The sequence below is a fragment of the Anarrhichthys ocellatus genome, unplaced genomic scaffold (assembly GCF_004355925.1).
Source record: "Anarrhichthys ocellatus isolate YVR2014 unplaced genomic scaffold, GSC_Weel_1.0 scaffold5, whole genome shotgun sequence".
NCBI classification, from domain to species: domain Eukaryota; kingdom Metazoa; phylum Chordata; class Actinopteri; order Perciformes; family Anarhichadidae; genus Anarrhichthys; species Anarrhichthys ocellatus.
Genome location: NW_022280035.1, coordinates 10,564,897 through 10,576,040, shown reverse-complemented (window position 1 = coordinate 10,576,040; position 11,144 = coordinate 10,564,897). Strand labels below are relative to the sequence as shown.

At 40.9% G+C, this 11,144-nt stretch overlaps 2 protein-coding genes across 3 annotated transcripts; both read left to right on the top strand.

Moving 5' to 3' along the window:
• The first annotated feature begins 573 nt into the window (after window positions 1-573).
• Window positions 574-3,175, top strand: hoxc6a (homeobox C6a). 2 transcript variants are annotated; one of them, XM_031844643.1, is made up of 2 exons: window positions 574-1,699; window positions 2,150-3,175. In XM_031844643.1, the coding sequence occupies exons 1-2, from the start codon at window positions 1,303-1,305 to the stop codon at window positions 2,455-2,457; spliced, it is 705 nt and encodes a 234-aa protein (XP_031700503.1). In that variant the 5' UTR covers window positions 574-1,302; the 3' UTR covers window positions 2,458-3,175. The 2 variants fall into 2 exon arrangements, with proteins under 2 accessions (XP_031700503.1, XP_031700502.1); XM_031844642.1 differs by having other exon boundaries at window positions 2,147-3,175.
• Window positions 3,173-10,450, top strand: hoxc5a (homeobox C5a). Its single transcript, XM_031844645.1, has 2 exons — window positions 3,173-4,654; window positions 5,833-10,450. Exons 1-2 carry the CDS (start codon window positions 4,177-4,179, stop codon window positions 6,039-6,041), a joined length of 687 nt encoding a protein of 228 aa, XP_031700505.1. The 5' UTR covers window positions 3,173-4,176; the 3' UTR covers window positions 6,042-10,450.
• The last annotated feature ends 694 nt before the right edge of the window (window positions 10,451-11,144 follow it).

The following is an 11,144-nucleotide window of genomic DNA, read 5'->3' as shown; positions in this document are numbered from 1 at the left end:
GAACAGGAGGAAAAGACTAACTTCTGTGCATCAATCTGAAAGCATAGCATTTATTGTTGTGATTTAAAGAGACTGTACCTGCTATCGGCTCAAAGGGAACACCGGACACTGTTGGCCTGCGGAGGATTTTGTCTGACGTGTGCTGGACAGTCGCATAACTGATTAGATTTTCATAGAGAGTGGCCGCAGTTGGACGCAGTTCTGTGCTAGCCAGTCTGATCTATACGCGCTGTTTCCATTTAGTTTATGCCTCCACGTGCTGTGCAGTGCTTTCATTTCTGAGCCTGGGAGATTGCTGCTCGCGTTGCAGGGCTTTGCTGCAGAGATAGTTGTTGGTGTGCTGGGGAACGTCACTTGTTTTATTGCCCTCACAGAAGAGAGACCATAAACGCATTCTTACCACCTACACCCTCCCCCAGTTCACTGCAAAAAGCATTGAAATTGCTCACATGCCAGATAATTCATACACAATGGAAACATTAGCAGTATGCTGGAAACTCGTCGATATGGCTGAGATAAACAGAAAAAAATGCCAATATTCATTCTAGTCTTAATACAAAGGTGCTGCGTCTTGCGGGATGAGAGCATGCAGATAGTATAGCCCATCGCTGCAGTGGTGTTGTGAAAATAAAACTGTTTTGGAAAAACACACATACACACATACACACACACTCAAGATCACAGACAATAGCTTTTCTTTCTGTTTCAGTAAATTAATTTGATAGCTGATTTCCTGCACTCTCTACCACCTTTGGAGTTGTGTTCATGTGTATTTTTATGCAAATGATCCGCTTTGCTTTGATTGTGATCACTGTACTGAATGACATTACCCACATTTCGCATCATACTTCCTCCCCAAACACCACATATTGTTAAACTTCACGTCAAAAACATCTCATTCAGCCAAGCTTATAGTGTGCCACTCCAACTCCACGTTGTGTTTATCGGCATTTAGCACTAATGTTCAAGCGCTGAGCTAAAAGCTACAGTTTCTCCTCAACTCCTGCCTCTCAATTGGTGGAGAATGGTCAGCTGACGTTGTCATATTGTCTCTCACCGAGCCAAGCCTCGGCTATAACACTCGGGTTTGTGCGTCTTAACCGGAGATTGGAAATTAATAATATTGAATCCTCAAAGTAGCCCACGTCCAGTTAGAGAAGCAGAAAGTCGAGAGAAAAAAGGAAGACCTTGGAGAAAGGTGTGGTTGGTTGACACAGACGGGAAGGAGATTTACTGAGAAGGAGATTGAAGAGAGACCGATAAAGAAGTGGGGAGAGTTGGAGAGAGGGTTACAGGCAAGGTATGAATTCTTATTTCGCAAACCCGTCGCTCTCCTGCCATTTATCCGGTGGTCAAGATGTTTTGCCTAACGTACCCCTAAACTCCACCACCTATGACACAGTCAGACATTTTTCGTCGTACGGCGCTGCTGTGACCCAGAATCGGATATATGCACCTTTCTACTCTCCTCAAGACAATGTCGTTTTTGGGTCTGGCAGGGCACAGTATGAATACGGATCAAACGTGTTTCTTCAAGACAAGGACGTGCTCCCCAGTTGCAGACAAACAAACATGGGACTCAATACACAAAGCCACATTGCTCAAGAGTACAGTTTGGACCAAGGAAGAGCAGGAGCGCAGGATCAGAAAACCAACATCCCGATCTACCCGTGGATGCAGCGAATGAACTCACACAACGGTGAGTTTTACTACGACAAATAAATTAAGGAAATGGGCCAGTTTTACGATATGTCTTACCAAGAGAGTAAGTTACTTTTTATGGCCCCATAAAACATTACTGTATCCCCTCGACTTGTAGATGGGCCTTTACATGTGCAAACAAACAGCTTTCATATTAAGAAAGATATAGTAGCCATAACCAGCAGCGAGAGACATGCATTACGATGCTTTTATTATTTTAAATAATACAGCTAAGATGCCCTTTGAGGAAGGATTTGTCTTTCAGTTGAAATTACTTTATCTTTCTTCGTGGATTTCTGTTACATTTGTGATTCTAACAATGAGGTAAAACTTGTGCTCAGCTGCTTCAAGTATTATTAGAGCACAGACAGAGGCGTGTGTTTTTGAATGTCAAATGTGACTTCGCCTTCTGCGATTCAATTAGTGACTTCACTTTGTATTTCAGCAGGAGTGGGCTACGGAACAGACAGACGCAGAGGACGTCAAATATACTCTCGGTACCAAACACTTGAGCTGGAGAAGGAGTTTCATTTCAACCGCTACCTGACCAGGCGCAGACGCATCGAAATCGCCAATGCGCTTTGTTTAACGGAGCGGCAGATCAAAATCTGGTTTCAGAACCGACGTATGAAATGGAAGAAAGAGAGCAACCTGACCTCCACGGTGACTGGAAGTGAACAGACAGGAGCCTCTCCGGAGGAGGAACGCAATGGCGCAATTGAAGAACAGAAGGATGAGGACAATAAGAAAGAATAGTTAAAAAAAAAAAAAAAAAAAAAAACAAGAGGGGGAAACACCTGATGACCATTTAAACCCAACATAACTACCTAAAAAAATCTATATGGACTTGAGAGCGACTTCACTGCATGATGGCTACCGCAGCTCTCCCACTTATATCCCATGTTGACCACAGGAGTGTTGAGCCTTAGAAATCCAGATTATTTCAGCCACAGTTTGTTCCCCTGTGACACTTGGGCTGCTGATTCTGTTTTATTGCAATGTCACACTTGTATTGTGAAAATAAAAAGAAGTATTCATTTCTACGTTATTTCTCATGCCAGTAAAATCTGTGTATATATCCCCCCCACACCCCATCCATCACTGTGAACTCTTTAAATCACCTCACAGAATACAGTGTTGGTCAGATTTAACTCAATGTTGTACATGAACATTCCACGGAGGGAAAGGAAAGGACCGGGCAGACACTTCATTTGATCACAGTATTATAGTATAGGCCCACTTGAATCATCCGCCGAAAAGTGTCCTGCACAAACATGAAACTTGCACGGACATAGACCACAGTCCACACACAAACAACTGAAATGCCTGTATATAATCAAAGTAACAATATACTATGTAAATCCTGTAAGCACTTATGTGCATTTAGCCGCTTTGATAGACGCTGCATAACATACAATTGCGCGTAGCCCCCCTTTTTTTGTTTATAATTTGACACAATAGGCTTTCATTGTGAAACAGGTTTGTACACTAGTAATTCTTCACTTCTGTTTGGGAGTTGCGAATTCATGTTTTGTCATAATTGTGTATCATGGAATAAAATATTTGCAAAAATGTCACCATCGTCCTGTGTTTTTGGGAGCATCTTTCTGAGTCAGATGATCGTATAAAGAAAGATTTCTTGAAATAGGCACCAAACTCAGTGCGTGATTGTGGATACTTGTTTGACATGTTATCTTTATCATGACCGTTATGGTCAAGGGAGGCTATAACGGCAAGTAACAAACAAGCCAATGAAAGGATTTTTTAAAACAGATTTTGGCCTTTTATTGATTCAATATTCAACTTGGCATGATTCATAAAAGCATGGGAATGAGCTATTGTTCAATATGCGGTTAAACGATAACATTCCCGTAGCTATATTTTAACTTGACGTCCATATGTGTAAATATATTTAAAACAAGTGAGCAGTTTAAAATGTCATTAGTATTTTTTTTTATTATTATGATTTTTGTCATTATTATTATTATTTTATTATATGGGGCTGTTGGTGGACTCGCGGTGTGTCAGGGGCAGAGAGCTCTGGCCGATTCTGACCGTCCTGCCCCATACCAGACACCAGATGACGCTCTTGTCTTACTGTCCTGCCCTTTTTGCGCTAAAGATCCCTGCCTGGTCCTCAACAACCAACAGCTCAAAGTTTACCGGACACGTTTCTCCTATTCATCAATATCCCCATTGAGTATCAAAGCCAATTTATGACTGGCCAACATGTGCACGTGATCCCATACAAATACCCCATATTTGGGCAGCGCACGTCGGATCAAGAATTAAAAAAAAGATACCAAAGCCTACTCCACCTATAAATCCTGGATTATTTTTTTAAGCCAGACAGCTCTGAATTTTCCAAAAGCGGCTACAAAGAAAAGCAATGATCAACAAAAACAAGGAAATAACCGCCACAAACATCCCGCAGCCCTCTCTAGTTTAAAAAGAAAGTATCGCTGATTGTTCAAAATGAGCTCTTATGTTGACAGCTGCAATCTCAGGCAAACAAGCGAGACAACTTCTCCTAACACTATGTTTAGTTTCGATCTTTCTGGGCGCGCGTCCAGCCGCTATGAGGGTGTTAATGTGAACGGGATATTCACTTGTCCCGTCCCCACGACCTCTGTTGAACGAGAGGAGATGAAAACTAGCCTGCGTGGCAATACGGATACTCCTCTCCCGTCAGGACCACAGATAACCATGGTCTCCAGTAGCTCGTCTGTGAACGCAAGCGGTCTCAACTACGGCAGCAGCGCGCTGCTGGGACGAGGGGCAGAAAGAGACCCGGAGAGGAGCGCAAAATCCGGCGGCAACAAGAGCCAAGAGAGCGAGAGAAACGCGGAGAACACGCAAACGGTGAAACGACACACAAATGTGAGCCAGCGTCAGGACAGCGAGCAGCAGCCACAGATTTATCCATGGATGACAAAACTGCACATGAGCCACGGTAAAGTTTGCCTATTTTCTAAAGTGCGACTAAAGATGCTTTCCCTTATTCTCTCTTTACGCTGCAACACTTCTTTTCGTCCGTTCCAGTTTCCCTCTTGAGTTTTATAGGCCAAACGCAGGAAATAATAAAAACTCGTGGTCATAAATTTTATGACAAAGGCATCCATTGCTCGTAAACCTGCTCTGTTACGGTGAAGAGGTGATCTGCGGGGTGATTTATGGTGGTATAATTGGATAAGAGAACAAAATTGTGATAAAACTATGAAATAATATTCACAAATTCAGCTCGAAGTATTAGTTTTTGCCTTGTTTCCTTTATAGTCGTAGTTAATGTTCTACATTATCAAACTCACTGTGTGGGAGAAGCTTTAGCCTTAAATTGAACTCTGGGAAACACCAATGCCCTGTGAACTTTTCACCTCTAAAAGAATTGAATAGGCGTGCTCCTTCTCCTTGCCTTAAAACCACTGGTTGACAATTTAGGCTGCAGATGGACGGTGAGCACATTTTCTGCAAAAAAAAAGAAGCTACTTCTGTTTTGTGTTCCTCCATTTGCAAACATCCTGGAGCACACAGTAGGGACTTTAGAATATTAAAGTCCAATAGCAGCAAAAGGCCTGTTTCTAAGCACTATGAACAGTCTGTAAATCTGCAAATAGGAAAACATATCTGGGAAACATCAGAATCCATTTTCTAACCCCACTTCTTTTTTTTACACATCTGTTTTTCCTCCCACGGTGTTCCACTGCAGCGGTATTAGGCCGAGGTCAGTGTTTACACGAAGGCCAACACATTATTATCCAGTTTTACATATTACAATAAGAAGACTTTCTTAACTAGTCTTGTGTATTTTATATGTTTTAATGCGAAAGAATGTAGAGGGCCCTCCTTCCTTTAAGCTAAGTATATTTATTGGAGTTAACCATCCTTATCAGCCTGACATGATTTTTATTACACAAAACCACAGTAAGTAAGATTAGGTTCAATTGGGTTGTATAAAGATATTTGACCTTTCAAATGAGGGTGGACGGGGATTTAAATTAATAGATGTGTGCTTGTAATTCTTATTTTTATGGATGACCAATCTTTATTTTAATGTAATAATACTATTAGCCTATTATATTTATTCACCACTATAATGCTGCTGAAAGCTAACTGATTTTAATGCCACTTCAGAATCGGAGGGTAAGCGGTCCAGGACCAGTTACACCCGCTACCAGACTCTGGAGCTGGAGAAAGAGTTTCACTTCAACCGGTACCTGAGCCGCCGCAGGCGCGTAGAGATCGCCCACACCCTGTGTCTAAACGAGAGACAGATCAAAATCTGGTTCCAGAACAGACGAATGAAGTGGAAGAAGGACTCAAAGATCAAAGTGAAGGAATAAAAGAGCACCAGAGAGCGGGTGCATGCAGCACGTTTTTCAGCCCCACGCAGTGCTGGAGTGCCGCCTGACCTCCGGATGAACTGCTAGGAGCAATGACATCATGACACCGTGCTGTGTGCTTCATCACCAATTATGTGTCACTTGCTGCAGTTTGGGACCTAATGTATTGAATATCACTCACATTGACCAATCGGTTTACATTTCTAAATTAATTTGCTGCCCATGCGATGATAACCAGAGGTTGAGAGGAGCTTGGCCCTTCGAGCTGCAAGGCTTTAGGTCTGCGGTGCACTGAAAGGCTGCACAACGCTACTAATTATGTTTTGAATTAGGATACAAGTAGTGGAGGCTGGGTGATAGCCTGCATCGTTTCCAGCTCTGTCTCAACATCATGTGATGAAAAAATGTAACGTCAACAAATCAAAATGAAGACAAAAGCTATTTATGGCTGTTTATGAGCTGTCCTGTAAGCAACAGTGAGATACTTTCCCACCAGTAAAAAAACACTTTCCCACCTCTTTCCTTTTCTTTTTCAATCCACTAAGATGTTGCAGTGGTTGAATGTGTGGTATGTTCAGTGAGCTGATATCTCCGTGAGTGTGAAGGCCTCATCCCTGTTGTCTGTCATATAATTGTGAATCTAAATCGTTATGTATAATTCAGCGACTATGTGATAATATTGTGATGTGCAGTGAAGCCATTTCTCTCGCCCTCTGTAAACTTAAGGTGCCATGGTTTACACGAGGCCCGGAAGAACTGATAGATGGCTTAATTGTCGATTGTAACCAATAAAGTCTCATCATTAACAGTAAAGGGTTTTTCCTTTGGTCGGTATGTACATTTCTGTTATTTTTCATATCAGGGTTACGTTGATTAAACTAATATGGACATTGTTGTCTACTTTTTTTTTTTTTAGAAACTACCGATTTTCATTCTTTTGTTTTATTCTACTGATCACGTTTTTTGGAGGATGTGTTGGAATCCACAGAATTTCATTGACTGACAAACGCGGTTGGAAGTTTAAGGCCCTCATAAAACTTTATTGCCCCTTTTCCAGCACTACGCTACTGGCAGACTCCCGTTTCCTGTTTTGTCAGGGAAGGAAGGGACACACTAGCCTGTGATAACACTCGCCTTCAACACAACATGGATGCAAAACGTTGGTTTCTTGTGGCCGCAGACTGATGCGCCGTCACTGTTAAAGGCCATATGGTAACTTTATGATATCGCCCTGCTCTTTAATCCTGGCATCATTGCACTGTAGTTAAAACAACACGACCTGCTACTATAAAGGACATAAAACCATGCCACTTGCTGGGTGTCTGCATCCAGCAGCAGCTTTTGTAGAAGTCGTAGTATGACACGGCATAGCCCAAGGTTATGAGCTAATTTCTCTATTAAAGAAAATAAAAATCAACTCACCGCTCAAACTAATAGCTTCCTATTCAACTTCCTTAACGGTTATGAGAACCGGTCAGCACAGCCTCCACTTTCTCTGCGTTCTGTTAGGCCTAACATATACGTGGACAATGTATTGAATCCCTGTTTGAATGTCTTTCTTTTAGGCTATTTTAAAGTTTACAAGGTTACATATGCCAATTGCCCCAAGCAGGGCCTGTGAATGGTGCACAGGAAGCACGTGGTGTCATTTAAGTGGGTTTTATGGCCTGGAAGAGCTGACAAACCTTCGATATATACACATCATATATAATCTTAACTGTCCGGAATCGCAGCTGCTGGGTTCCCCTTATCTGAGGAAGAAAGGGCTTTGTGGCAGTGAGGATGCAGTACCTTTCTCCGGACTGTGTAGTCGGTGGTGCGGAGGACTGAGAGCTGCTGCAGTAAGTTGCTTTTAACTTTGCCTTTACAGGCCTGTGTGACTGTAACGTTATTTCACCGTGAAAAAAAATAGATTGTTTCTGTTTTATGTTGGCGTGACTTTGAATGCGTGGATGTTGAATTGATGCACTTTAAAATGAACGATAGTAATTGATGGTTAATATGCGTTTTTATAATCACAGAATTATATTTTTTGAGTCACCGGGAAAATGTTGTTTTTGACATTTTTTAAAGGACAGCTGGAGTTGCATATTTAGTCCGACAGAAACGGGATTATACCGCTCATGGTTATTTGGTTGTCAGGGCAGTTATTGTTTTTCCGCAGAATAATCTTTGTATTTGTACGAGATTTCAATCTTACAATTAAAAGCTAAAGAAATAATATATATCCATATGTGTATTCATGTATCTCAACACAGACAGTGGCATCCTGTTTGATTCAACAGTTTGCTTCGCTTAATCCTGTCAGTAAAACGATCAAAGAAATTTGAAAAATAATTAAATGTCAGCCAGAACTATCAGAACTAATTTGGCACCCTCCACACTCTCTCCCTCTTTCTCTGAAACATACACATACTGACTCTCTCTTTTACCTGTATGTATGTATTTTTTTTGTTTAATTCTTAGTAAATGCTCATAGTTTGATTCAGGGGTGCAGATTGTGTAGCTGAAAAAAATGTGTTGAAAATGTAATATTGTTCGATGTGATACTAAAATGTTGTCTTGTAGTTTGAAATGCTGCACCATACAAGCTATAAAATACGAAACCTTATTAAAATGCTTCATCTCACTGTGTCACCTTGACATGAGGTTAGTGTTTGTCCTCGTGAGCTCCTGTTGTTATAGGGTCACGTCTGGGCCAACAGACAGGTTTGATTCAAAGGCACTTTGCAGTGTAATTATGGCGTGTCCAAACCCAAAGCCTGAGAATATCAGTGTGGCTGTGAGTTGGAGCTAGAGCTGTTGCATGTTTTACAAAAACGCACCTTTGTTGCACAATAGAGGAATGTTTGTTTTTCCACCCTCTTTCCCCTGCAGACTTGTCCTCACTGCAGGGGCAGAATTGTACTGACTTGATCAGTTTGGAGACTGATGAAGCGATGTGATCTTATTAGCTCGATAATTTTCTGTTGCTCTATAGGGCACATCATTTAATTGCCCATATGTCTTAGAAAGCAGTTCAGTCTAGAAATACTGGTCTTTCTTAATCAATGTGTGGGATTGCAAAGGGCTCATTTTGATATTAAGTCTATTTTGGGGTGAGTGCAGCTCAGCTGACAGAGCAAGGTGCAGCAGGGGTGTGCATCATGCAGCATCAAAGGCTACAATGTAATTAGATATGATAGAAATGGATGAATCCACTCTCGTCCAAATTAGGAGTTTTAATGGATCACGTTCAGATATCAATATGTGCACGTCCATGTATGTATTGATGACTCACAGTCGTGGCTGTGTTGTTTTCAACCCACCAGCATCCCTTTTTCTTTTTGTTTTCAGGTGGATGATCAATTATACACTTCCAATAGGGGGCACTGTGTAACACGCTCCTGTGTGGGTGATTCACTGTGGGGGCAATGTGTCCACGTAAGGACATGGATTAGTGCTCTTTATATCCTCTGATTTTATTTGATCTCGTGCTGTTTTTGAGCAGTTGTATTGTCATGTTTACTGTTATCAGAGCGAGAAATTATCAACATAAGCTATCAAACTAAAATAAAAAAAGAATCCAAAGTTGTTCTCCTTCAAAAAACAAAATAAAACATTCATCATCTCTCCAATACATTAACAACTAATTTGATGTGTGATAAGGCATCTTTACAGAGGATGCAGTGCCCTTATTATAATCGAAAGGATTTTTTTGTCAGTCATTGCATCTTTAGAGGAAGTTTGAATTATGTTGTTGATATCAAAGTTACACCAGCTTAAAACATTCTGATATGACTCAATAAAAGTGGAACAGTCTAAACATCCGTTTTCACTGCCATGTTCTGTGCTGTTGTATTCCTTTCTTTGACCTGTGGAGCTGACACTGTCATCATTCAATCCACCGAGGTCATTTCCGGGTGAGCACAGACTTCCCTTTGTCTTAGCCCAAATAAGAACCATAAAGTCCCATTAGGTCGTTTTCGAGCACAGCCAGAATGTATTTACAATGTGAAGACAACGTCGTGATTCTTTTACTGACTGTTCGCCATAATTCAGCCGCGCTGAAGTCCAGGGATTTCTATTCATAGAACATATGCCCAAGGAAATATCATAATGCTTGTAAATTTATTTTTTACTGTCTGAAAATGACCCGTCCTAAATTTCTCTGTCCTCGGCCCCAGTTCTGCAGGAGCCCACACATGTCAACGTGTTTCTAGGGCAGCCTCCCTTCAATTAGGCTAGATAACAGAGGAGATCAGACGAAGAGGGACAAACTGAAGCATCATTAGGATGAAATAATAACGCAGCATATCAAACGGTTATTTTCTGTTTCAACACAAAGATTAACTGTAAACTTATAGGAAAAATGTTTTTGGCTCGAATAAAACATGTGGCTTTTCGATATCTTTTAAATAGAATGTATTGCTCATATTTGAATTTAAATCTTTTTAATTTATTTGTATTATTTGTATGATATTGTGGCAATTTAAATGGAGCAAAAACGAAATATGTTACACACAATGCATCCATTCATTTATACGCCTGATAATAGGACTTAAGAAATACTTGATCTGTTGATTCGGCAAGTGGTCAATTTATTGATCTAATATATCTTTCATTGAAACGTAAATATTAATTGAACAAGGTGTAGAATTTTAGGTTCTTCTTCATCAATAATTCTAATTTTCCAGTTTCGATGCAAAACGTAATTTTCTTAACTCAAAGATAGACTGCTCTTGATCTAATTTTCGTTGTCTCTCTTTTTTTCAGACAGTTCATCGGGTCAAAATGAGTGGGACCGTGGATCTATCAGTAAGTGTTATCCATCGCCCTCACGCCTTTCCACCTGGCTTTAGTCAAGAGATGTGACACTTCGTGGAGCTTGGTATTCGGCTGTATGCAAACAGCTGGCTCCACTGGCATCACGGGTAGGCTACTGATGCCTGCAGTCTTAACCAACTGCTATTCTGCGGTTTAACAATCACACTGGTTTTACTTGTATTTGGATTTTTTCAATTTCAAACATTACTTCAACAAAAAGCTACTACTCGTATTACTGTCCTGCAATCTACTTGGGTCGAGTTAATAGCCAGAACAGTTGCTCTCTTGCTGCACAGG